The following is a 26698-nucleotide window of genomic DNA, read 5'->3' as shown; positions in this document are numbered from 1 at the left end:
ATCACAGGTGACTTAAGATCAAAATGGTAGGTAAATGTTAGGTAGAAGAGAAAGGGCATCTATCCAAAGGCAGGCAGTAAAAATGGAGGAAGGACTCTCAGCTGAGAAATGCCAACTCGGTGCGTCTTCCCATAAAACTGGTAAATTCAGGAATGCCCTAGAGCTAATTTTTAAGCTCCAAAGTTGACAATAAAGTGTCTTTGATTTCAAAGACTCTTTTTAGTCTACGCAGTATTAAAACAGCATCATCATCTTAATGTTCCTCAGGTATCTTTACACTCAGATGTTGTGAAACTTTGAAATTATATACGCTTATATGTATAATTTGAAATCCATCTCTTTCTTATTGCCTCAACTCCCTGCCAGGTCCCCTTCAGGTAGAAAATGTACCATAAGCATCCCAAAAAAATGGAACTTTCTTTCTCTAATCAATCACGATACTACAAATAGGTCTTCTTCTTTGGTCTCTTAAGAAACTGCCCTTGAACTTCCTGGCACGAGTTCTACGTCGGCTTTCTCGCACACCATGGTGAATGCAGCCTGGATGCTCATGGGTGGATACCAGCTTTCAGAGACTCTCAAAGAACCTCTCCTCTCTTACCTTCTCCCGCACTTCATCCGAGGCATAATGCCCAGCAGTGAGCAGGGCCTGTCCAGACTCATCTGCGGATTTAAAGCTGTCCTCGTGAGCATCGATTTCACCCTAAAGGGAAAAAAGGCATAATTTATGCCTGGCAACTGATAAAAGAAAACAGAGTGGTCGAATTTTACACAATCGTTACAAATCAGAACATCCCATCTCCAACAAGGAGCAGGGTCAATGATGAGGCCAGGTTCCCTGACACCGGTCGGGGTTACCAACCACGAGGGCACCGTTTACTGAGAAGCCTCTTTGCCACTGGCTTTTCCTGCCACCTCTGTCCAAGCCTGCCATGTTCCCACACGATTAAGGGTCCGAGCCCTGTCTTCTGTTCCACTGTCTCTCTGCCCTCACGGTGCCGGATGGGCGGATTTCTCAAAACCCTCAGTCTCACAAACCTCAAGATCATGACCTGAGCCGAAACCAAGAGTCAGACACTTAACCGACTGAGCCTCTCAGGCGCTCCAGAAACCTTTCTCTTTAAGGTAAAGCCTATCAAAATCTCATAAAACTAGTTTTCTGTGGAATATACTTTGGGGAAAAAAACCAGAGTAAGAAACTTACACCAAATATGAAATTCAGCATTTAAATGAAGACAGTGTTTAAGATGGTACATGACTATTGTGCAAACTACAGCACTCTATCTTGCCAGGGCACAGCCCTTCATTTTCACAGACATTTAATTAATTTCCCAACATTTAACCCTCTTCACCAGGTATGAGAAGCCGGCAGAGCCAGGCTCCAAAGGCAAAATCAACAATAATCCTATGGAGGGAGCCAGCTGTGAACAAAGTTTCAGCCACTCTGACTGCAAATGAGAGTGATCAACCGATGCATTACAAGCTAAAATGTCTTTCCTTCTGAAAGATGTCGGAGATGCTACCTTGTGCTCCTGATGCCTGTCGAGCAGGGCTTCAGCCCCGGCCACATCATTGGCGAGCTCATCTGCATTGATGAGGGCTTTCATCTCAGTCACCCAGCTGGTGAGGTCGCGGAAGTCAGCAAGGAAGCGTTGAAGCCTAGGGAAATCCAAGAAGAGCCATTAGATGTGCCACATTCCCAGTGGAGAGCCCAGGATGGAAAATGCCTTCCTAAAGCTTCGAAGTCTACGTCCTCAGAGGCCTAACAAACCATGAAAACCCTAATCCTGGGATACAGAAGATTCTTCCATCTAGACTATAAAGGAAAGTGAGAGAAGGCTGAAAGCAATCCTTTGAAATTTGGGTTCTGTCCATCATTGTAATTCCCCAATCTGGTCCCTTATTTCCAACCTCCTTGGCATTCCCAAGTTTGAGCTCTGGTTAGTAATTAGCATTCTTTCACTCCCCAGTGCTTGATTTACTCAATTTTAGTGGTATATTTCCCTGGTGCTCCAGTCACTAAGGAGAGATTCCCACTTCTATTGGTCATAACACAGCGATAGAAGCCAGAAGGATATTCATAAAGTCATAAACACTACGTGTGCGTGCGTGCGCACACACACTACAGAGTTGCCAGTCTCCAAATGTAACACAGGTAGGAAAGTCACTGGCACTTTCTTTGCACAGGAACTGGCAGGTGTACAGCAGCCCTCTCTCAGTGGGTAGAAGCGACCCCTAACCCCGCCTGCCCTCTTCTCTAAGAGGGGTCCAAAGGCGTGGGTCGCTGAGCCCCAGGGAGTTCTTCCTACCTGTAGGAGTCATTGAGGCGGGCGTGTCTCTCGGCTGCCAGGGTCCGGATCTGCTCCCAGTTGGCAATGAGCTCCTCTCGCTTCACTTGAATCTGCGCGGCGCTCAGAGGGTGGGACTGCTGCAGGCGGTCGGCCTCGGCACACAGGGCTTTGACCTGGAAACACCCTCCATCAGACAGCGCTCGTGCCCCTTGCTAACTTCTCTGTGGGACCGGCTACTTTCAAAACCTACCTTGTCCTCCAAAGCAGCAAGGTCTCTCTCCAAACCCTCGTGCTTCCGCAGCAGAGCCTGAACGCTTGCCAGGTCTCGGCCAAAATCGTCAGAGGCCATTAACTGCTCCTTCTCCTTAATCCAGCTGATGGTCTCGTCCACATCCCTATGGAATGGAGGCACCGGCGCAGCCGCTTACGGCGATGGTCTAGGGCTGGGAGTGCCGCCCAGGCAGCTCCAGCATCTATGTGGCACATGCCACATATCCACCAGGCCCCCCAGGTATACACCCATGCCCAGCAGCCCTCTATGGCTCGGTACCTGTTAAAGCGCTGGACCTCAGCCGCCCCAAAGAGCTTCCCCTGTCGCTGAAGGGCCAGTCCCTTCAGCCGCTGCCAGGCCGCGTTCACTTCATCCTGCTTGGTCTTGATGGTCTCCTCCTCAGGGTGCTGCTCCTACACGAGGGAGAACACAGGCCGGCCTGGGTCCTGAGCCCCGGGCTCCTGACAAGTGTCTGCTTCAGCAAACCTTCATCTTTCTGAAGAAACACTGGCTTTGTGTGTGAAATGGAGTGAAATTTGTTCAAAATGAGCTTCCGTTTCTCCTTGTATAAAAAGGGGAGAGCCATTCTCTGTCCCTCCGAGTAGTGCGGACAGTCCATAAAGCGGTTGCGGGCATCAGCACCAAAAACCTTCATGTTAACACACACCTTAACCGCAACTTTATGGTAGCTTCATCGATGCACCTACGTCCGATGCACCTGGTGCTGGAAAATCTGTCACCTCGGACGCTCGGGAGCCTACCGAGCATTCCTGTCCGTACACACGGTCACCAGGGTGTGTTCCTGACTTCAGACTGGAGCTATTTCTTTAAAAGTACCCTTCCCCATGAACTACATTTTGGTTTCTGTCTTGACAAAAACGTGAAGTAATAAATGAAGCATTTCAGGGTTCTGGGATCCATCTGTGAGATCTTAGGCTTGGCCTGACTGCTCTGGTCAGCACGACCCTGGGAGGCCCCAAGATTCTGGGGCAGGGGGTAGGGCAGAGTACATCTCTCGCTGGGGAAGGATGAGGTGTTTCTGAGGAGTGCTGGCTCTTCTTTTGTCACTGGCCAGAAAGGCAACAAGTACCAGCCCTGAAGCAGATCCATAAATTTAAGATTTATACCCTGCAAATCAAATCTCCCTGAAAGCAGAAAATCCAGTTCCTACTACTTGAAGCCCCTGGAGAGATTGCTAAGGAGAGATTTCCGCTTCTATTGGTCATAACGCAGCAACGTAAGACAGAAGGATATATACACATAAAGTCACAAATACTATGTGTGCACTCTGGCGCCTGTAGCAGAAGCCGGGGATAAAGAAGCAGCTGACGGGAATGCACACGTAGGCAATGGGGAAAGGCTGCACTGTCCCCTCTCGATGGCTCAGAGCCACCAGTGGAGAGCCTATTCGTTACAAGGTTCCCCAGGCTCCCAAGAGAGCCCTGGGACTTCACATCAAAATCCAAAGGAAAGGAAGAGAGCGGTCAGGCGTCAGTGGACGCCTGCCAACTCTGAGAAGCATTCACCGCCACACCCTCACCTGACAGCCCTGGACGCCCAGCTTCAGCAGCCCCGTCAAAGCATCGCTGAGCCCTACCCGAAAGTGGGTGGAGGACACAGATCAAACGAACTCGGCCCCTCCTGCCCATGGCCACAAGTTAGAAAGCAGCTTCTAACTCAGGAGTAAGCAGAATTGCTGCCTTATCTGAACAAAACTCTGAGACACGCTTTCCACACCGTGCTCACACAGGACTCAGGGAACTGATCACCGAAACTTTCTTCTGGGAACACCGGACAATTAGTATCATGATGGGGGAAGAAGCACGTGGTGCTCTGCCACCTACCTGAATGAGTTTGGCAGCGAACTGGTTCACTTCATTAACTCTTTCTTCATGGGCAGCCATATCTGTTTGAAACTCTTCAAATTTCTTCTGTAAAACCTCCACGTGCTCCAGGTCCTGGCCCAGCTCCTCAGAAGTCACGATTGCTTCCTGCCCGGGAACCAACAGAGCCAGAGTCACCAACTGACACTCGGTAACCATGGCTCCCACTTATCACGAGCGAGGCCCACCGGGCTGGGCGGCGTTAGCTTTCGTGGATGCAGTTTTCCGTGTCCTTTGTGATCTGAGCTCCTCTCCCAGTTAAAAGGTTGAGCTCAGGGCACGTCAGGCTGAGCCTCCGGGTTCAGAGTTACAGAAGGGCGCGCGCTGCGGAGAGCAGCCGGGGCTGCGGCAACCCCACCACCAAGCGTCTTCCGCTGCTCGCTCCGGCCCTCAGCTGGGCACACAGACACTCCTCCCGTGCTCTTGCTAAGGCTGACTCAGCAAACCTTCCTCCTGGAAACGTACCTTGTCATTGATCCAGTCCATCACGTCCTCGCACTCCCGCAAATACTGCACCAGCTTCTGCGCCTGCAGCAGTTTCACCCCCTTCTCCCGCATCTTCTCCAAGAGAAGTTCCCACTGGCGGTGCAGCTCCATCAAACGGGTCTGTGGGTGAGAAAAATCAGCCCCGGAGATCACAACCATCCCTATGGGATCTGGCTCCTCCACAGACTTCCCGCAGGTCAGAAACCTCACAAGTCAGAGGTTGGAATACATCTTTTAAAAGATAATCCCCCCCCACCCCAAAGATCATCTCCGAAGGAAGAGGAAATCTAAGTTTGAGAACGGGAAACAGCATCCACTTCACAGTGGTTCGGTAGGTCTTAACAAAATAGCTGACCTTTCACAGGTGGATTTATTCTAGTTTACTTCAGGGGAATTATTAATCATCATCAACTATTACATAAATAATATATATAAGCAATACAGAAATGCATAAATGATAATTATGTTATTTATAATTGTTATTAATAATCAAATCATTAAGTGAGATTCCTGGGTTGGAAAACTAGTGGGGGAGGAGAGATGAGGAATTAACACAGAAACAGCAGAAATCACTGAAGAGTTACTATGAATTTGCAGAGGTAGAGGGAAAAAATAAAACGAGAGGTCCTATGGGCATCATGAATGCAAAGAAACAATGATGAGGCACAAGTAAATAGGAACACCTTTTCATATAAATTAGAAAAGATGGGGAGGGGGTGCCTGGGTGGCTCAGTCGGTTAAGCATCGGAGTCTTGATCTTGGCTCAGGTCATGATCTCACGGTTCGTGGGTTTGAGCCCCGTGTCGGGCTCTGTGCTGACAGAGCAGAGCCTGCTTGGGATTCTTTCTCTGCTCTGCCCCCGCTCATGCACACACATGTGCTTGCTATCTCTCTCAAAATAAATAAACTTAAAACACACACAAAAAAAGGGGTCCTGAAACATAATCAGCAATGAAAAGGATTCTTGGCAGAAAAGGTTTTGGCACTTCTGTGAAAAGACTGTTTGTGGTACATCTCAGGTAAGGTTCATTTCAAACCTCACCCAAGTGGTAGCCACAGGCCCAAACATATTCACTTCCCAGCATCTTTGGGTTCTCACTGCAAGTCCTAATAAGGACATGTCAAGAACTGGGGGGGAACTGATCATGCATTCAAGCTGAGGGGACGCTTTCTGGTATCTAATCCAATCTTAATGTATTGACTAAGCCTCCCCCAAGATACTGGGAATTTCCGTGTTAACACTGGCAGACACAAGGAAAACAAACCACAAGGGGGGTGGACACAGGAGAGAAGTCTGGGATCCACCCATTGTTGAGATGCCCCTCCCAGGCAGCTAAAAACTTGAAGGCCAAGGGGCAGCCAACATGGGTGGATTCTCTTAGAAACAAGGGTGTGGGTTTCATGTGAAAGGAGAAAACAGCAGGGGAAATAAACACACAATTCACTTCCACACCGATGGTTACAAAGAAGCCCCGCCAACGAGAAGGAAGTGAAAGGCATTCCAAGGCAGAGGGGAAGGAACAGGCAAGCAGCAGCAACTCAACACTCCACCTACTCGGATGTGGGACCCAATGTGGGTGGCGGTGACTATGGGGCGCCACGCCGTCCGGTACGGTGTGAAAGTCTAAACCGGCGACAGACAGGTTATCCAGGACATAGAAGCAATCCTCACAATCCACCCCCGCCCCCACGTTAGCCTGCCTGCCAAATGAGGTTACTGAGTTATGGGGCCAGATGAAGCACCAAGCCAGGATCACCATGGGAACTGGGAACAAGACAGCAAAGATTAAATGAAAGCCCTTTGCTCAAATTAAAAACAAGACCACCGAAGGCTCACCAAAAAACCTCACCCCCCAAGTCAATGGTCAGTCTCCCACATGTTTCATGTTCACGCTCTCAGGTAAAGAACTAGGACAGGCCCCGCTCCAGGGCTGGAACAGCCCTCCTGTCCCTGGCGCATCTGACCTCGTAAACACTGCAGGCTAGAGAGCCCAGATTCTCAAGCGCACCGCAGTTTGGGAACAGGAGGGAGCAGGCAGGCAGGGGCACTTGGGAAACACTGAAAGCTGACAGGGTGGAGAGGAAATCCTGGTTCTGACTCGGGTGGCTTTCTCAATAGGGGCATGAGAAAACAGCAGGAGGCAGAGGCAGCTGGCAGAGAAATTAAGGAAAGCGAACAGGAATGAACTATAGCTTCGAAAAATAAAGCAAATAGTTGTCAGCAAAGAAAGGCGTAGATTGGAATTCCAATTCTGTCGCCTACTAGCTGTGGGATTTGGAGAAGTTACTCAAACTTCTCTGAGCTTCAGTTTCTTCCCTTCCGTATTGCGGGGATAAGGGCTACCTAGGGAGCTTCTAGTCAAGATCAGAGATTACATATGTCAAGTCCCATGGCAAAGTGTTTGCACATAAATGGCTACTCAACAAACAGTAGCTAGTAGTACTTTTAAATGTTGCTTTAATAAGATCTCCAAACAGGGAGGAGGGTATTTACTAACAGAGCAGAATGAAGTGAGCTTTGGGTCCCTCCCTCTTCAGATTAGCTACTATAAAGTCAAACACTTGATCTATTTCTCCTGTTCCCTATCTGTAGCCTGGTTATACTGCTGCAGAGCAATGCCATGACTCTGAGAAAACAACTTTTATCCAGGAAATAATAAGGCATGCCACTTTCGTTTACCATAAGACTGTATACAAAACAGTGGGAAAATGAGCAGGAAGACATTTGTACTTAACGGCAGAAACACAGACAACATTACCCAAATGAGTTGAATATAATTAAACAGTTGGTCATATGGCATTTAGAATTTACTCTTATTTCCTATTTACAGCCATTACTAGTAGTGATTAACTATTAATAATAAGCTAACTGCAAGTCTTCAATATGAGACTGCAGAGTATATCACTGCAAAAGAGACACTAAGTATTTACTGTTACAAAACCACTAGGCCAGACCCCAGGGGAATGGAGGCTCTACAGGGGGTCAGGAAACAAGCAGCAGAGGACGTGACACTTCTAGCCGGGCTTTCGGATGTAGCTTGCATCTAAATCTTCCAGACGGCCTCGACTGGTAAGGACTGAAAAGGCCAGTCCCTCCATGGAACGTGACTTTGGATCACAAAGAACAACACACACAGACAGGTATGACGTTAAGTCAGAAACAGTTAAGGACATCTGGTTATGAGGAACTAAGCGTGCGTACTTCACCCTCAAGAGGTTTGCTTTCCCTTTAATACCCTGGTATTGGAAATGGCAGAGCAGGGAAAGATCAATTGTTGCCCCAGCTCCAGCGAACTGGTACCAAACGAGTCAAATCAAAGAACGTGCGGACACCTGCTTCAAAGTTGGCTCTATCACCGTGGTCACCAACAGGTGCCACAAGTCTCTGCTTACAGCTGGACCATAAACTCGCTTGCTCACTAGATCTCAGCCAACCAAGATCCAGACATCGAGTTTTGCCAATGGAGATCTTTATAGCATCTGTGAGTAATCCTACTGATCTTTCTGTCTTGATCTCCAAATTCACCAACTTCCCATCTAATTACCATCTGTAAATTTAAGTTTAATTTATGTAATCTTCTTTAAAGTATAATCGCATTCTAATTTGTTCTACAAAAAGAATTATTTCCCCACTGAGCATAGACATACTTGTTTGTATTCACACTGAATCATCGTATTACAAAGGCAAGATTTGGGTAACTCCTTTCAGAGACTTCACAAATTCTTTTAAAAAGCTAGAAAAGTCTTTTTTAGAAACCCTAACTGGCATTTAATCCACACTCTTCCGCCAACCAGACAGCCACCCTTACCAGTACCAGATGGCCACCCGTACCAGGCACTACTCCTACTCACCCTTATGGTTTCAGACGCAAAATGCCCTTCTGAGATCATCAGGTTTCCAGTCTCATCCAGTTTCACAATGGCTCCCGAGTTGGCCTGCACTTCAGCTTCGAAGGCCTGATGCTTCTGAAGCTTGCCCTGTTGGTGCACCATGAAGTGAGCCATAGCTGCAACCACACAGCATTCACCATTCTGCCCCCCACCCAGGCCCCCTTATTCCTTCCCTCCTGAATCCAACTTCCTCTAATTATGGACACTCATCATTCCCCTCATCCCCACACCTGCTCAATTACTCAAATACTCTCACCTCATCTATACTGGCTTTCTGGAAGCTTGGCCACTAAGGACCACCAACTTTGCATTGCCTACTTTTACGGTCTACCAGGAAATTAGTCCTTGTGTGAACATCCAATTCCCTCTAGAAATACAGAGCCAGGGGTGCCTGGGTGGCTCCGTACCCAGCTGAGCGTCCAACTTCGGCTCAGGTCATGATCTCACAGTTTGTGGGTTCGAGGCCTGCATCAGGTTCTGTGCTGACAGCTGGGAGCCTGGAGCCTGCTTTGGATTCTGTGTCTCCCTCTCTCTCTGCCCCTCCCCCCACTCATGCTCTGTCTCTGTCTCTCTCAAAAATAAACATTAAAAAAAATTAAATATAGAAATATAGAGCCACATCAACAACTTTCTTAGCACATACAATTTGCCCTTGAATAATAATCCTTCTGCATTCACTCATGACATGACACTTTCTCTTCTTAGACTAGTCTAGTAAAGTAAGAGAACCGTGCTCTCCACTTGATTAAAAAAAAAAAAAAAAAAAAGTCTTTCACCAAAACCAATAAGGCTTTGTCCTTTTTTAAAAAACAACTTCACTGAGGCATGACTTATGCCACGAAATTAAGCAACAATTCAATGATTTTTAAAGACTTGTTTTTGATAAGACTTACCAGTGAGTTGCTTAAAGAGATACCTAACTATAAATTTCCACCAGCAACACTGTTAGTATGCCTTTCTTAAAAACACATGTTCTAAGAGATCAACCCAGACCCTCCCTGAAAAATGGTGAGGGATCACCAAAGGTTGCAAGGCAATGGTTTGAGAACCACCAGCTTGAAGCATCCAGAAAAGATAACTACCTACCAGATTCCCCAAACGCCTTTAGTGTATACAGTATAATACCTACTACACCAAGGGTTTTTCAGAACAGTGAGTCAGTCCTGACTTATGTCTGATCTCCATTCTTCTTGCTGTCCAACCTCTCAAGGTCATAATTAAATGACCTTGGGTGATTTGGGGGCAAAAACATACGAACTCTTGAATTCTGGCAAGAATCTCAGGGAGATGAGACGCACCTGCAAGTTGGTTGGGTCCTTATAATTCTCATCGGATGCAATCTGAAGTTTCTCCTGAATCCATTTCTCCAGCTCCTCAGCATCTCTCTGGAAAAACTGGAATCGGTAAGAATCTTCAAGCTTCTGGCGCCTAAGGGTTGAGAGCTCCTTGAAGCGGTGGTATCTGTCGAGGACCTGCTGCCGCCTCTCCTGGATGTCCTCTGCCGTTTCCAGCACTTTGACCCCACTTGGGTCCATTTTCTGAAAAGACAGAATGCCCTGAAATAAGCACTACGAGACCAGAGTGGATTTAATGGAATCGGCCTCTCGGAAGGCAAAAATTCTCAGACAGCCCAGGCAGACAGATGAAAAAAAGGAATCCGTCCTCAGGATAGAACAGTGAGCCCAGATTCTATTCCTTTGTAAAAACTGGTCATCTACTGGCCTGCGACACCTGCCTACATGGCTCCCTCGGAGGATGTCTAACCAATACCACAGTGAAACCCAGCAAAAAATACAACCGGGAGAACTAGAGCTTACCAGCAATTCTACAAGGGCTTTGAGAATTTAAAGGAAATGCCAAATTGGTACTCAAAGGATATACTGAGGGGCGCCTGGGTGGCTCAGTCGGTTGAGCATCCGACTCTTCATTTCAGCTCAGGTCATGACCTCACGGTTCGTGAGTTCAAGCCCTGTACTGGGCTCTGCGCTGACAGTGCAGGGCCTCCTTGGGACTCTCTCTCTCTCTCAAAATAATTAAATAAACCTTAAAAAAAAAAAAAAAAGGAATTATTGGGGCACCTGAGTGGTCCGACTCTCGGCTCACGTCACCGGCCTCACTGTGGATTCAAGCCCCTTGTTGGGCTCTAATGGCACAGAGCCTATTTGGGATTCTCTCTCTCTCTCTCTCTCTCTCTCTGTCTCTCTGTCTCTCTCTGCGCCTCCCCTGCTCATTCTGTCCCTCTCTTTCTCTCAAAATAAACGAACGTTAAAAAAGAAAAAATTACTGAAAAAGCCATTCAAAAGTCCTTTCATCTGGTCTCTGCATTCTATCCTGTGGAGATGAGAAAGAATTTACTTAAATCAGTTTTTCTTTCTCTCCAGTCTCAGCCTGTTATTCAATGAAGAAAAGGGGGTTACAAAGCAACCGAGTCCTTAACATCAATAACCAATAGAATTTACCTAGTCAGAGTCCCTGATTTCTCAGTTACTACGTCTTCCTCAGGCTGCCAGAGCGCCTGAGCAGAGAACAGGTTGCGTTTCCCGTGAACGTGCACAAAAGAAACTCATAGTGCATCTTAAAAATAAGAGGGGTAGTGAGAAACTAATGTAAATGGTATGTTAACCACACTACAGTTTTAAAAAAATGTAGGCTTAAGTCACAATGCTTGTGTTCAGTATATTTTACAGCAATGGGTGCTTTATCTACGTAAAAAGATTAGTAGCAATTATTAAACAGGTAGTCGTACATCTCGATCTGAATCTGATGTAATACTAAAAAACAGAGAAATCTAAAACACAAGAACGAGAAGGTGTGGTCAAAGGTGCACCCTGCTCTACTCCCACCTACTACTGTGGACAGGACACTGCAAGTTCAGCATCAGTTTCAAGTTCACCACAACCGCAGGCTGATGGAGGCAGCACTCCCCATAGCTCTCAATCGGCTCCAACTTCAAATCCCCAGATTTCTGGACACTGTCACCAAATCTTTATGTCAAAAAGAAAATCTGGCCTATTTATGGGCAAAACCCAGAATATGCTATCCATGCTCATCAGGAGTAAGCCTCTAACCGACGGACCACAGAGGGAAAGAGGTACAGACCCAGAGCTTCTAAATGTGTCCGTACCACGTGACCTTGCACGAGTCACTTTCCTATGCCTCAGTTTCCTACAATGACCAAAATGAGGCATTCTCAGGAGGTTTCCAAATGTAAAATTACATTCTACCAGCAAGTCCAGTTTGGTAAAAAAGGCAGACCAGATAAACCTTCTAGCCTCTCTGGCTACTGTTTCATAATTGATACATGGGATAAAAACGGTTGTTGGTTACCCAGGAGACATTGAGAGCCCTCCCTGTTCACCTGGCCCGGCTAACAGGAAAGGATAAGCAGCCTGAGGGTTAGGCATGGAAGTCAGTGACAGTGACCCCACCATCCAGATGGGAGGTACACAGCACCAGCGAGATGCAGGTGAGGTCAAAGTTTCCAACCCCTTAGGAATTTAAAGCAGCCTCAAGAGGTGGCGAGAAAGCACTGTCTGCACCTGATCACCTCTGAGAACTACCTGTCTATTAAGACACCATCTTCCTAACAGGGAGAACAGGAGGGGAGTCTAGCCGTGTCACCATCCCTTCCAAATTAGTCTCCATGTAGTGACCAGTTGTTTTTGTTGTATTATGGTTTCCCCCAAAGTCTGATTTATTTATTTTACTATAAAGAGAAGTTTATTCTTTGCCAGTCACTCCCATGCTCTAAAACCTTTTATGGCTCCCTTCTGAGGGAAGAAAAAAGCCACTGCTTTAGCAGGACGCTCTAATCTGGCCCCCAAAACGTCTCTCACCCTTGTCCCCTACCCTCTGGGCATACTGACGTATTCTTTCTCCTCCAAATACAGGATCCTCTCCAAAGATTCCCAGCTATCTTTCCAGGCTTCCTTTGTGTAGAATGTTCTGTGTCTCCTCTAACCAGATAACTCCTATTTATATCTCAACACCCAGCCGAAATGAGCAAGCTGTACAATCTTGCCTCCTCACCAAGCCATACTCCATGCTCCCTCCTTCCCTCTTCTCAGATTTAATCACACTTTCTGCAGATTTACAAAGCACTTGTATATACTTCCCGCAGTATAAGGAGACCGACAACCTAATCTTCGTATCCCCGATTGCTGGCACACACAGCCCATTAAGAAATGGTTGCTGACAAATGACCGAGTAGATGCTGAGTGCTGTGGCTGCTACACAGATCTGGATTCATCTGTGAAGGGTGGGGTGGAGCTCTGTGATCTACCCAAGTTACCTGTCCCATACTGTGAAACGGGAATCCCACCCAGATAAAAGCAAGATTTGTGACAAGAACTGCAAACGATGAAGCCCCACAAGTAGGTGTCAACCTACTGAACAAATGGGAGTTTCTAATCTTGGACTGAGCACGTGGCAGGGCATTGTGAGAAATGAGCTGGTGTCTTCGCTCTGGCAAGGTGAGCCCTTGGTGAAACAGCTCAAGAAAGCAGTTCTGTTCCCTCCCTCTCTGTCCCCCTAGCCCCACTCGCCCTCTTTCTCTCAAAATAAATAAATAAACATTAAAAAAAAAAAAAAAAGGAGGAGGGGCCTGGGTGTCTCAGTCGAGTGTCCCACTCTTGACTTCAGCTCAGGTGATGATTTCACGGTTCGTGAGATCGAGCCCTACATCAGGCTCTGCACTGACAATGTGGAGCCCACTTGGGATTCTCTCCCTCGCTAAATAAATATTTTTTTTTTTAAAGGAGGTAGTTCTGTTATCATCAAGAGATAGCTGTGTCCGAAAAAAATATTTTTGATCCTTAAAACCAAAACCTGAGGGTGACAGTAAAAAATTAAATGTCTGCTCGTAGTGGAATTTCTGTGACAACACTTCATTACAACAAGGCAGTTCTGGTTCACACTGCTGCCTTAAGAATCTTAGCCTCTTCAGGGGTGCGTGGGTGGCTAGTTGGTTAAATGTCCAACTTCAGCTCAGGTCATGATCTCACGGCTCGTGCATTTGAGCCCCACATCGGGCTCTCTGCTGTCAGCCTGTCACTGCAGAGCCTGCTTCAGATCCTCTGTTCCCCTCTCTCTACCCCTCCCCCACTTGTGCTCTCCCCAAAAATCAATAAAATATTTAAAAAAAAATCCGTCTCTTTGGGAGAAAGCGGACTTCCGGCAGGGATCTTGACAAGGATCACTACCATCACCAGCTACATTTACTAGAATGTAAACATGACTTCACCCACTCCCCTGCATTGTCTGCTCCAGCCAGATCTCATATCAAACTGCCTGACCAACCCCAAGTGACAGGCCCTGCCAGGGCCCACGTCCCAGCTCAGAAGGTCTCCTCCTTAGGCAGGAATGTCCTCTCCTACTCCCAGCTGCAGCATTTAACACCATACAAAGCTCTCCAAGTCCAAAGCAACGACCTTGTCTTCTCTGAAGTCCTAAATCAGAAGTCCTCACTGCCTCCATGCTCCTCTTAGAGCACCCTCAACATTCTGCATCGTACTTAGTGTTTTCTCTCTGCCATTTTTCTAAGTTCTTTAGGAAATTTAGCGTTCCTAAGGAACTACAGAAAAAAGACCTTATTGGGTGGTTCAGTTGGTTAAGCAACCAACTCTTGATCTCGGCTCAGGTTATGCTCTCACAGTTCTCGAGATGGAGCCCCATGTCAGGCCCTGCACTGTCAGCAGCACAGCCTGCTTGGGATTCTCTCTCCCCACCCACCCCCACCCCACCATGTGCACCTGCACTCACTCTCTCTCTCTCAAATACACTTAGAAAAATAAAAAAATAAAAAGACTTTATACTCCTCTTACTTTGACCACAAAACTGGGCACACATTAGAGCCAATAACATTCTGAACTTGCAAACAGAGAAACTGTGGTCACTTCATTATTAAATAGGCAGGAAGACACAGGTCATCTAATAACCAAGTCACAGAGCCCATTTAGGCTGAGCTGGGGTCCTCTGGTTCCCAGACTAGCATGACAGAACAAGAGATTCTGCACATGATTGGAGCCAGCATAAACTTTACTGATGGCTGTTTGGTTATTAATTCCTTTCACTATCTCTCATCTTTTCCATCACCACTTTGGAGGGAAGAAAGGAAGAGAATATATTAATTATTCAAAAAATAAAAATTGGGTGTCTGGCTCAGTCGGAGGGACATGGGGCTCCTGATCTTGGGGTCATGAGTTTGAGAACCACATTGGCTGTAGACATTACTTAAATAAAAACGTGGGGCACCTGGGTGGCTCAGTCGGTTGAGTGACTGACTTCAGCTCAGGTCATGATCTCATGGTTTGTGGGTTCAAGCCCCGCATCAGGCTCCCTGATGTCAGGGCAGAGCCCATCTGGGATCTTGTCTTCCTCTCTCTCTGCCCCTCCCCCACTCGTGCTCGCGCTCTCTCTCTCTCTCTCTCTCTCAAAAATAAACATTTAAAAAATAAAAACTTCAATTCCTTATTTAAAAAAAAATAAAAATTGATTTTGCTTATGTGAGACTGAGTCTTCTTAACTTAGTAGACAATTAAATTAGTGTTAAGAATTTATATACTTCCTTTGTTCTTACCCTTTGGGAAACAGTTTAAGATGGATAAACAGCAGGAATTTGTGTCTAATTTGCTTGCTCACAGAATTTTTTTGCAAAGAAATTTGCCAAAGAAGGTGTAGGTATGTATAAAACCACCACGTTGCACGAGTTCCTGCAAGATATCTAAGTCTTCAGATTAATGTCTATGGTGTGTGTCCTGCCTCTTCACACACAGCCTTCACTGCATCTCTAAAATCCTTTAGCTGCTATGGAAATTTCTAAGAAATCACATTGGGGAGGAACCCTTCGTGATGAAGAAAAGAATCCCCAGCACAATGCTGCCAGGGTTCCGCCGAGGCAAGTTGCCCTGCTTGGGTCCAGCTCGCTGATTTGACCCTACCAATCCAGGGAGACAGTCCAGTGAGGCCCTGCTGAAATTAACCAACCTAAAAGGCCCTCTTTGTCACCGCAGTGAAGTAGAACAAGTCAATTCTATACCAAGTGCTTTGGTCAGGCAATAATGGACTTTTCTTTCCCGCAGATCAGCTGACGTCAGTAGGTGGGAGCTCTGCCAAGCCACCACTGGCTCTCCCTGGGGAGCTGGGCATCTGAAAGTCATCAAGGCTCTCCCACTGCTGTGGGAGGTCAGGATTCTCATTTGCATGGTTACAGGAGCCTAAGATACTGAGTTATTAAGAGCTTCCCCACCCCTTAGCCTGATAGGAAGCTGTCTCTAGTTTATCTACAGAAGGTCCAGTTTCTTTGCTCCTAAAAGGGTCATCTCCATTGATTATATTAAACACGGGGAAAATGGTCACATCACCAAGAACTACTGCCACGGAAAGATGCGACAACCTCTCACCCAAAACTATGTGAGGGAGTTAATGGAATTCCTTGGGACCCTGCCGATGCACATGACATTCCCTCCAGGACTGAGGCTGCACTGCAGGAACCCCACCCCTGCCCTGAAATATGCAGTTGACTGATAAGGCAGACTCCACAGAGAACGTTCCAGGCCATTCTCAGCCGTAATGGGATTAACGCCTTTCAAGAGCTAGAAAGGAAGACTTTGGGAAACGTGCCATTAAAAAACAATCTCTAACCACACTAGCCTATCTATCTATTCCACTAACTGCCTAAAAACCCACAAAAAACCCAACTCCCTAAGACTGCAGTGGACTGTTTATCTCAAACCAGCCTACCAACTCTGATTTTGCCAATCAGGTCTCTGTCCACAGAGAATAAAGGAGGGGAAATGAAGTGCTAAATGTATTCTCGGTATGCTCAAGGACAGCTTCCCATTGAAGACAACCGAAGAAAAAGGTCGTATTTTCGCAAATATTCTGAGAAGACTGAAGGTGTGGACTATTTATAAATGCTGCAATGCAGCAGTCAGAATGTTAGCTGCATCATTCAGCAAGAAACGTGAATTGATCTCAGGGGATAAAACAGGAATTACAACTATGTCCTCTATTGTAATAAATAAAAAGAACTTGTCAGCATTCTTATAATACTGCCAGATCTCTGGGAAGAAAAAGTGGGGGGGGGGGGGGCGGGTTAAGATATGAATCTTGGGTAGAAAGTTCTAGTTTAATCCAAAGATAGAACACGCCTGAGAGTGACGCCTCCTATCTGACACAAATTTACACGTATCATCAACTGAAAATGGATTTCTACAAAAGAGCTGAGACACTAATTAACAACCCCGTCTTCTTGCAAATGCCAAGAGACAGCTGTCTGAGGCAGTTCTTGGTATTTAGGGAATTTTTAAATGCCTTGACCTCATCTACAGAAGCCGAGAGGCGATCTGTCTCTGGGGAATGTGAGAGGCAGGAGGGGAGAATGACTGCAGACAGAAAGGTTCTCAGGCCAAAGGGCAAAGGCTTCTGGCTCTGAGAACCCGGCACCTGCAGTGAGTAGTTTAGAGACGCCCTCACAAGGCTCTTGGAGAGTGAAAGAATTCAGCCCGATCTCTCTGTGGATCCCCCACAAGAGAATAAACCCATCGTGAAGATGAGAGGAGTCACTAAGACAAAGCACTGGGGCCTGCCACCCAACGTGCTGGATGTAAGAGGCATTTGGAAAACTCCATAATAAACTCCAATTTCACCAGATATACTGTTCTGCAAGGAAAGGCATTTGGGGGATGAAGGGGATGAACAGATCATTTGGCTCTGTGGGGAAATTCATAAACACCGCCTAAAGCGAAAGGTCAGAAAAACCATTCATCAGATTTACTTTTGTTGCTTAGTCAGAGCTCAAAGGTGCAGAACCGACAACACAGGTTTTTTCCATGGCTTGGAAAGCCAACCTATTACCCAATGTTACATGTGCAAGGCAGGACAGCCACATCCACAGATGTGGAAATTCTCCGGAGAGCAACCCACCAAAGAACTGTTTAGCACCTATTAACGTTTTATATCCAGTGATTTTCAGATGAAGCAAATAAACTCAAAACCAGCTGAGCTGCAGATTTTAGCAGCAGGTCTGATGGTAAGCAGAGAGAGAAATAATACACAAATGTAGAGTTTTAACCATGAATAAAAACAACAAATATTTCTGCTTAAGCCACATTCCAGTCAGGATTGTGGATTGGCACATCAGCCTTCAGATTGATTAATTCATTTCAACTCATTAGCGCATTTCTGCAGAGGTGAGCAGGGACTTCGCTTTCAGAAAGCAAAAAATTCATACTGCATTGCATCAAAATCCAGAAATGCAGACAAAGTTAAGAAAACTTACTTCTGAATGCTTCCCCAATACTATCTCGTTGCTACTTACCTCTTAACCTGTAAAATTCAGATGAGAGGTATTTAAATGCAAAATATTATTACCAACAGTCCAAACAGGAAAAGGTTGTAACATGGCCCATTTTTATAAACCTCGTTTCAGCAATTCACCGGTGTGATTTATAAAAGGGCTTGCCTTGGATTTATCACCCATAATCACTAGAAATGTGCAAAGTTTTTATTTCTCCTTAGGGGTTATCAAGACTGGAGTTTTAAGCATTTTTCTTTTTGAAAAAGGTCCAATTTAGCAAACACTCAAAAACGGTACACAAATAAGACATATATAGTGAGTTTTTTACATGGCTTTTTTTTTTTCTGCCAAGAAAATGCAAGCTCCATTTCATTACAAGGATTGTGACAGAAAAAAATAAGTCAATGGGAACAGGAAACAAACCCAAGTTTACGATATTTGTCCAATTTAAAGATGCTACTTTCACTACACGTTTTCAGATCATCCCCCCTACCCCCAATATCTAGGATAATCTGTTTAGTCCCTTGGTTCTTAAGAACCAAGTAACCATCAATTAAAAAATCAGCAAACGCTACATGCAAACACCAGTAGGGTGAGAAGAAATTAATATATTCATGCCTGAAAGAGAGGAAGGTAAAAAAACAGGAGGCTTTGGAAATTTCAGAATCAACTGACTAAGACTTCCGAAAAAAAAAAAAATAGAAAAAAAAAAAAAAAAAACCCAAACCCTAACCAATTTACTTAACAGAAAGGTCATGCAGGCAGGGTTTTTTCTCCCTCTCTTTGGATCATTCAACTTTTCTGGACACAGATGTGTCTTCACTGCAAGCCAGGCAAAACCGAAAAGGCAACACGTTTGCTGCATGCTGGTCAAATACCTGGACTCTGCGCTTACGAAACGATGACAACATGATGGAGGAATGTGGAGTCTAAAGGGAGGGGGGAGAGCAAGATAACAAGCTTCTAAGGGCAAACTGAACAACGTAATTTCAAAATGGAGAAAACAGACCATTAGGAACATACGAAGACAAGGAAACCCCAAATTCCCACTGTCTTCCCAGCACCTTGCTCATTGTGGAGATTCTGCATCCCACCGGGGATCTAAAATGGGGTCTTAGCAGTTCCTATTTGTGGAAATATGCTGCCTTGGCCAAGTCACACCCCCGCTCTGGGCCTCAGTTTCTCCACTTTCCAAAGAAAGTAGGAATACTGACTATGCTTTCTAACACTAAACTCGCCCTCCCCAGATCCCACAGTCCAATAAATTGAGACTCCTAGGACTGGCAGATTCCTAAATCCCTTTTCATTCAGCATAAGAAAATAGCATGATTTCAGGACACCAGAGACAAGAAAGAACTCGAGCTATAGAAATCTGACTTGGGCCTGGTTTACTGGTGTACTCCCAAGACACTTATTTCCTGTTCGAAACCTATGAGAGGAATATGCAAAAAAGGTGTGACGGAGGTAAGCAGCACAGCTGCTCCAGGCCGGTGGCCTCAGGCCGGCGGCCGCCCGCCCGCCCGAAGTGATCATGGGCTCTGGGCTCCTCCTCTGCATTCCCGGAGTCAGCGCTTGCCATCAGGGCCGTGCATTCTTCTACCTACTCTGACCACAGCTGCAGCAGCCCAGACCGCATAGCTAGCAGAGTCCTTGCATAGCCCACGGAGGATTGATTACGAGGCCGGCCTCGTGCCTACTACCCTTCGTGCAGGTTCGGCAATGCCAGGACTGTGGACTGCTCCTGACATCCACCGCACGGGTTCGGTTCGGTAGGCAGCCCCTCCCCTTGGGATGAAGGCAGGTAAGGCAAAGTAGAGCAAATTCTAACCCAGGGAACCAAAAGATAATACTTAAACACCAGCTCTCCCCACCTAAACCTGTTCATCAGATTATTTGACAAGCTCTTATCAGAGCCTGTGACAGATCAGATTTCTCCAATTGTTAGATCAGTACAAAACACACTGCCAAGACCAAAAGCATATTCGAGAATGTTACTTAGCTGGTGGATTACTCTAAGAACTGCCTCACACCTGTCCAGCACAGGGCAAATCTTCCCTCCGAGGCTTGTCCCTCCACGGAGGTCCCTAGGTAACAGCTAACACACTTTGAGGGTCCCTTTGAGTAATTATTGGCCCAGTTACTAAAAAAGGCTTATTGTTAATTTCCTGCAGAGGCCCTTTTACTGCAGCATTTTTCCCTTACAGCGCATTTTTAAACTTTGACTTCAATTTGACCTTTGAAAATCTAAGACGTTAGTGGCAACAAAAGGGAAAATGACTAGCTTAAGGAGTTGGAACCTTGGCTCAATAGCTTCATACAGCTGAGTGTTCCCACTGCTATTCCTAAGATTTTGTTTCCTGGCTGCAAGACACCCCCCCCCCCACCCTTCCATCTTTGATACATTCTGTTTTACTTAGGTCCAATTGCTATGACTCCGCAATTTCTCAACACATTATTAAAATACTTCAGATAGTCTCTCTTCCCTACCAGCCATGATGGTTAAGTTTTTCTAAAATACCATGATGAAGACAGAACAAAGAGCCTACGTATTTTAGAATCTATTATATAAAAGAGGTCTGACAAGGTGTTGTGGCAATTCGATCATCTCGATCCAGCTTTCTGGGCTCTTGAGGTTTTTAATTTAAAACATATGCAACCCTTAACCTGAACAAGCCCCTTATTTAAAATATTTTAACCCAATACATCAAAGAGACTCCGAAAGGCAATTTTCTTTAGGAAGCACCTTACCCAATTCGCAGGGCTAGCTTCCAAACAAAAGGCTGCTCTATCATTCAATACTGGCGTGGCTGCAGAATTTTTGACAAATAATGTAAGGTGCTCAAATCGAAAGACCCGGTGTCGGGTGCGGCAGGGGCAAAGAACTCGTAAGCTGTTAAGTTACTGGATTTGAGTCTCACACAAAGAAAGCGCCGAATCTACCTGTTATTTACAAGCAAATCACAACTGGGTAGGGAAGAAACGTTTATTACAAGGAAGGAATAGGAGATGGCCAGTGTCAGACCTTTCTGCGTCTAGAGAGAAGGCCAAGAATCGCCATATAGGATGAAATTAAGGTCAAACAGCCCTTTCCTCTATGCTCTTGGCTCTTCCTCCATCAAGGGTTGGGCCGGCACCGCCGTGGGGACTCAGGAAAAGGAGCTGAAGTCGCTCCCCACCCAGGAAAGGGACTGGGGGCGCTGGGGGAAGCGCTCTGCAGGGAGGGGGATGGTGACGATCCGGCCAGGAGCCCCCGCCCCACCTGCGGCAGCCGGATGGGGCAGGGCGGGGCCGCAACCAGGCTTGGGGGTGGGGGAGCGGGACGGACCCGATGGCCTCGTCCCCCCTCCGCCCAGTCAATGACATTCCAGCGGCCGGCGCCCAGGCTCGGCCGGGCGGCTCCTCCGCAGCCCACGCGCCACGGGCGGGTCGCGGCCCGCCAGCCTGGTCCCCGCCCGTCGGAGGGAGCTGCGAAGCCGGCCGGGCTCACCTGTCCGCGCGCTGGCCCCGCCCCACCCCACGGGCTGCCCCGCTCCCCACCCAGGGGTCTGCGGCCCTCAGGCCCCGCTCCCTCCCCGAGCTCCCCAGCTCCCCCTCTCACCGGCTCCAGGGGGGGGTGAGGGCAGTAGGTGCGCCGGTCTGGGGGAGTGGGGGGGGGGGTGCTGAGGGACCGACGCGCCTCCGCGGCCTCCCGCCTCGCCGTTCGCTCCGCAGCGGGTAGTGGCGGCGACGCGCGCGCCTCGCTTCTTTTATAGGCGGCCACGCGCGTTCCGGCGGCGGGCGGGCGCGAGCGCGGGGGAAGCGCCGGGGCGCGGCGCGAGGGGCGGGGGCGAGCGCCATCCGAGCTATGGGGGCGGAGCTCCCGCCAGCTCGCTTCCCGATCACGCGGCGGAAAGGGCCGAGCGCTCCCGGAAAGAGCCGAAGCACCGCTGCGGGGGAAGAGCCGAGTCGGGGGATCGCGGCGGGAGCATGGGAAGGGAGGGCGCGCGCCAGGGGTGGGGGCCAGTGGTGCAGTGGAGTCACTGCCACCGCCCGGGCGGGCCGAGATGCGGCAGCCGCCCCGCCCTCTCCGCACCTCGGATCCTCCAATCCAGCCCCTCCCCGCCCTGCAGAGAATCTTCGGCACCCCACCCCGCCCCTCCGCCCCTGGGAGCCCTTCCAGGACTGCAACGAAGGGCGGGGCAGGAGCCGTCGCTGCAGTCTGGCAGGGGATGCTGCGCGCCCCGGTCCGAAAAACGCCCAGTCCCAAAGGGCGAGGTCACCCACAGGATTTTCATTCTCTTGCCCCCTTTCCCTAGAAGAAGACTGAGGCCGAGACCCACCCAAGTCAGCCGACCCTGGTGGGGGCTGGGGTGCAGAAACCGAGGATAATTGGGAGCTCCAGGTTTGAGGCGGTGGTAAGAAAAGGCCAAATCGGATCCTAAAAAATAAAGACTAATTTGGAGATTAAGTGTGTCATTTGGGGTTTGGAGAGAGAATAATTTCTTATATTCTTACCGCAAAAGCTTTCTGACAGGTCACGGGTGGAATAGGATGCATTAGTCGTATTTTATTTTTATTATTATTTTTTATTTTAAGAGAGAATGAGGGGGAAGGGGCAGAGAAAGGAAAAGAGGGGGGGAGAGAGCGAGAGCGAGAGAGCGAGAGCGAGAGCGAGAGCGAGAGCGAGAGCGAGAGCGAGAGCGAGAATCCCAAGCAGGCTCCAGGCTCAGCAAAGAGCCCTATTCGAGGCATCACAGGACCCTGGGATCATGACCTGAGCTGAAATCGAGTCCCTCGCCTGACTGAGCCACCCCGGAGCCCCGTTAGTCCTATTTTATAAATAAGACATTAAAGTTCTTCTGGCCACAATTAACTGAACTTTCCTTATGTACCAGGTGCTATATTAAGCATTTCATGTTCCTTTTTTTTTTCTTTAATCTGCAATAATTTTATGAGGTAGGTATTCTTTCCCCATTTTATAAGTGAGCACTGTGGCATGGAAACTAGGTCTCTTGCCCTAGGTTAGGCAGTTAGTAAGAAAAATTAGGATTTGGATCCAAACAGTCAGAATCTTCTTTTTAAATTTATATTTTTTTTAATATTTATTCACTTTTGAAAGAGAGAGAGAGAGCACTAGTGGGGGTGGGACAGAGAGAGAGGGAGACACAGAATCCAAAGCAGGCTCCAGGCTCTGAGCTGTCAGCATGGAGCCTCATGCGGGGCTCGAACTCACCAACTGCCAGATCCTGACCTGAGCCGAAGTCAGACACTTAACTGACTGAGCCACCCAGGCGCCCCAGAACCTTCTCTTAAACCGTATGCTCTGTTGCCTTCCCCTAGGAAAGGGGGGCACTGCGACGATGGATGCCGAGCTGCTAAAAAAAGATAAACCAAGAGGATTTCTGGAGTTTCTGTTCCTTAAAGCCTTAGCTGTTCACGGGCCTGGCTCTAAACTCTGTTGTGTAGCCCAAAGTCCTCTGCTGGGAAGCCCTTTCCCCACCCCCACTCCAGTGACAGCTGGGCTGCAGCCATTGGGAGTAACACCCAGATCATTCCTGTGCAGTCAGGCAGACCAGGAACCCTGCAGTCCGGAAGGCCTCAGCCTCCTGGTTACCAAGCAGCCCTCCTCTTTAAGGAAATACAAAGGCACTGGGCATTGCACCAGAACTTGGGCCCAGGCCCAGCCCTCAGCTTCCTGGTCCTCTGCAGTTTGGTCCTTCTTCCACTGTGCCTGGGATCCACAGTCTGGTTTCTAAGCTGCCCTGCTGTAGCGATAGGAAAAATTCTCCTGTCCCCTCATCCCATCAGAGTAGAGAGAAAAAAAAAGGAGTGGCCACACCCCAGAAGCAGCTTTGCAGAATCTAGAGGAAAAACGTAGGAGCTAAGAGGCATTTCCTGCAATCTTCTATATAGAGAAAACAGGACTGGGTAACTCCTCCCTGGGGTGTGCGTTTCTGGAACAGTTAATGGCGTCGACAGCCTCTTCTCCAGCGGGTAGCAGCAAAATGTTTAATCACATATTCAGCTCTGGGTACAAAATGGCTTACACAATCATAGCTCTCCAAAATTTCTAAGACCTGCTCCAGCAAGGAATGGATCTCAAGGCCGTGGGCAGGGGCTATAAAAAGGGAGGATTTTTCTTTTAAATCACTCCAGCCTCCTGGTGAAATGGGGGTTTTGTTGCTTTTACCAGATGCAAAACAGATTTGAGAGCTTTGGTATTAGTACAGAAACTAAAATCTTATTCGTTGATCCTTTGTCTGATCTGAGACATGGCCAAAACCCATTATCTCTGGCCCTCTACACGTCCCACTCACTTACCCACCCCATTCTGCACTTGGCACTGGAAATGAGACATTGCAAAAGCCATTCTTTATGTGTCCTATTGTCTGCCTACCTCACCTCCCACCAGTTTCACCAGATGCCTAACACTCTGTTAGGTGTAGGGAGAGGGAGGTGACAAAGCAGATAATGGCCCTCTTTGTTTTTGGAGAGAAACTCATTCAGGGAAAAAAACCAACAGAAAACAAAAACAACAACAAAAAACACTGGACGGTCTAGCAATCAACTCCAGGTTCTCAGTGACCTCCTGAACAGCAGGGGGTAGGGACTGAATTCCGAGCTCCTTTTTCTATTCCCCCAGTTCTCTAAAGGTTTGATATGCACCCTACACCTGGATGCCAGGCAGTCCCAATACCTTTTCAATTCAAGAGGTCAACTGATTGGAAATACACAAAATGTAACGATGTTTTCACTCGTTCCAGCCATGGAAAATTACTCGCCCAGTCTCCCTGGAGAATCTCCCTCTGCCTCCCTCTCCCGGTCTCCATCTCTCCCTCCCAATCTGCCTCCCCCTCCACTCGCAAGGCAGTCACCAAGCACCAAGCACTTCCACTATTTTTCCTCCCCGTAAAGGTATTGACTGAGAAGTTATGCGGGCAAGTGAACTGCACTTCTTCCCAGGTGACATTCTGCCTTGTCAGAACTGGCAAGGAGCACAGTGAGTGGATGAACACAGAGGACATTATGCTAAGTGAAATAAACCAGACACAAAAGGATAAATACAGCATCATTCCACTTACTTGAGGTCCCTAGAATAATATTTATAAAGACAGAAAGTAGAGCAGGGGTTGCCAGGGGCAGAGGGGAGAGGAGGATGGGGGAATGAGTGTTTAATGGGTACAGGGTTTCAGTTTTGCAAGAAGAAAAAGTTCTGGACATGGACCACATGACAGTCAGACATCAATATGCCGGGACTCCTGGGTGGCTCAGTCCGGTGTCCAACTCTGGCTCAGGTCATGATCTTGTGGTTCGTGGGTTCAAGCCCCGTGTCAGGCTCTGTGCTGACAGCTCAGAGCCTGGAGTCTGCTTAGGATTCTGTGTCTCCCACTCTCTCTCTCTGCCCCTCTCTCTCTTAAAAAAAAAAAAAAAATTTTTTTTTTATTAAAAAAAAGAGAGGGGCGCCTGGGTGGCGCAGTCGGTTAAGCGTCCGACTTCAGCCAGGTCACGATCTCGCGGTCCGTGAGTTCGAGCCCCGCGTCGGGCTCTGGGCTGATGGCTCAGAGCCTGGAGCCTGTTTCGGATTCTGTGTCTCCCTCTCTCTGCCCCTCCCCCGTTCATGCTCTGTCTCTCTCTGTCCCAAAAATAAATAAACGTTGAAAAAAAAATTAAAAAAAAAAAAAAAAAAGAGAAATGGCTGAAATGGTAACTTTTGAATGCTGTCTATTTTACCGTAATTAATAAACAAAGCAGAGATTCCTGGCTGGCTTAGCCAGTGGAGCGTGCAACTCTAGATCTCAGGGTTGTGAGTTTAAGCACACATCTCTACATTGGCTGTAGAGATTACTTAAAAATAAGACCTTTAAAAAAAGAAAAGAGGAGCACGTGGGGGGTGGTTCAGTCGCTTGAGCATCCAACTTCAGCTCAGGCCACGATCTCACGGTTTGTGGGTTTGAGCCCCGCATGGGGCTCTCACTGGTGGTATGGAGCCTGCTGGGGATTCTACTTCTCCCTCTCTCTCTTCTCCTGCCCCACTCGTGCTCTCTCTCTCTCAAATAAATAAATAAACTTAAAAAAAAGAAGAATGCTAATAATTGTAAAAAATCGAAAACAACTAGTCACCAACTGAAAAATGGTTCATTCTGATTCGTAAGTTCAACAGACCATATTGTGATACAGTTCACACTGATGGACCTGAAAAGTATCCAAGATATTACTGAGTGATGGCAGGTTTCAGAACAACATGAGTACCAAGTCTATTTGCTTAAGAACTATATTTGCATAAATGCGTACATACACAGAACTGAAGAAATGGTCACAGTGGGTACCCAGAATAAAGGGATTTTTGGACATTTTATTCTCATTTAAAAAAAATCTCTTTTATAGGGGTGCCTGGGTGGCTCAGTTGGTTAAGTGTCACAGTTTGTAAGTTCAAGCCCCACATCGGGCTGGCTGCTGTCAGCATGAAGCCCGCTTCAGATCCTCCCCTTTCTCTCTGCCCCTCCCCTGCTCATGCTTTCTCTCTCTAAAAATAAATAAACTTAAAAAAAAAAGAATTAAAAAAAAATTTTTTTAACGTTTATTTATTTTTGAGACAGAG

At 47.3% G+C, this 26698-nt stretch overlaps 1 protein-coding gene across 10 annotated transcripts in view; it reads right to left on the bottom strand.

Annotated features, from left to right (window-relative positions):
* SPTAN1 (spectrin alpha, non-erythrocytic 1) overlaps positions 1 to 21869 on the bottom strand; it is a 61885-nt gene extending 40016 nt beyond the window's left edge. For 9 of the 10 annotated variants that reach the window (XM_019816632.2, XM_019816637.3, XM_019816639.3 and 6 more), the window contains exons 1-10: positions 18999 to 19046; positions 10121 to 10360; positions 8784 to 8909; positions 4911 to 5051; positions 4407 to 4553; positions 2842 to 2975; positions 2542 to 2686; positions 2310 to 2464; positions 1524 to 1659; positions 602 to 703 (exon numbers count right to left, since the gene is read on the bottom strand). In XM_019816632.2, the coding sequence (XP_019672191.2) occupies positions 602 to 703; positions 1524 to 1659; positions 2310 to 2464; positions 2542 to 2686; positions 2842 to 2975; positions 4407 to 4553; positions 4911 to 5051; positions 8784 to 8909; positions 10121 to 10360; positions 18999 to 19031 (1359 nt within the window). In that variant the 5' untranslated portion in view covers positions 19032 to 19046. Of the gene's footprint in view, positions 1 to 601; positions 704 to 1523; positions 1660 to 2309; positions 2465 to 2541; positions 2687 to 2841; positions 2976 to 4406; positions 4554 to 4910; positions 5052 to 8783; positions 8910 to 10120; positions 10361 to 18998; positions 19047 to 21718 lie in introns of those variants that run through there. The other variant, XM_019816634.3, reaches the window with a different exon arrangement.
* Between the last annotated feature and the right edge of the window lie 4829 nt (positions 21870 to 26698).

The sequence above is a fragment of the Felis catus genome, chromosome D4 (genome assembly GCF_018350175.1).
Source record: "Felis catus isolate Fca126 chromosome D4, F.catus_Fca126_mat1.0, whole genome shotgun sequence".
NCBI classification, from domain to species: domain Eukaryota; kingdom Metazoa; phylum Chordata; class Mammalia; order Carnivora; family Felidae; genus Felis; species Felis catus.
The sequence above is the reverse complement of the archived record's forward strand: the minus strand, read 5'-3'. Positions and strand labels throughout refer to the sequence as shown.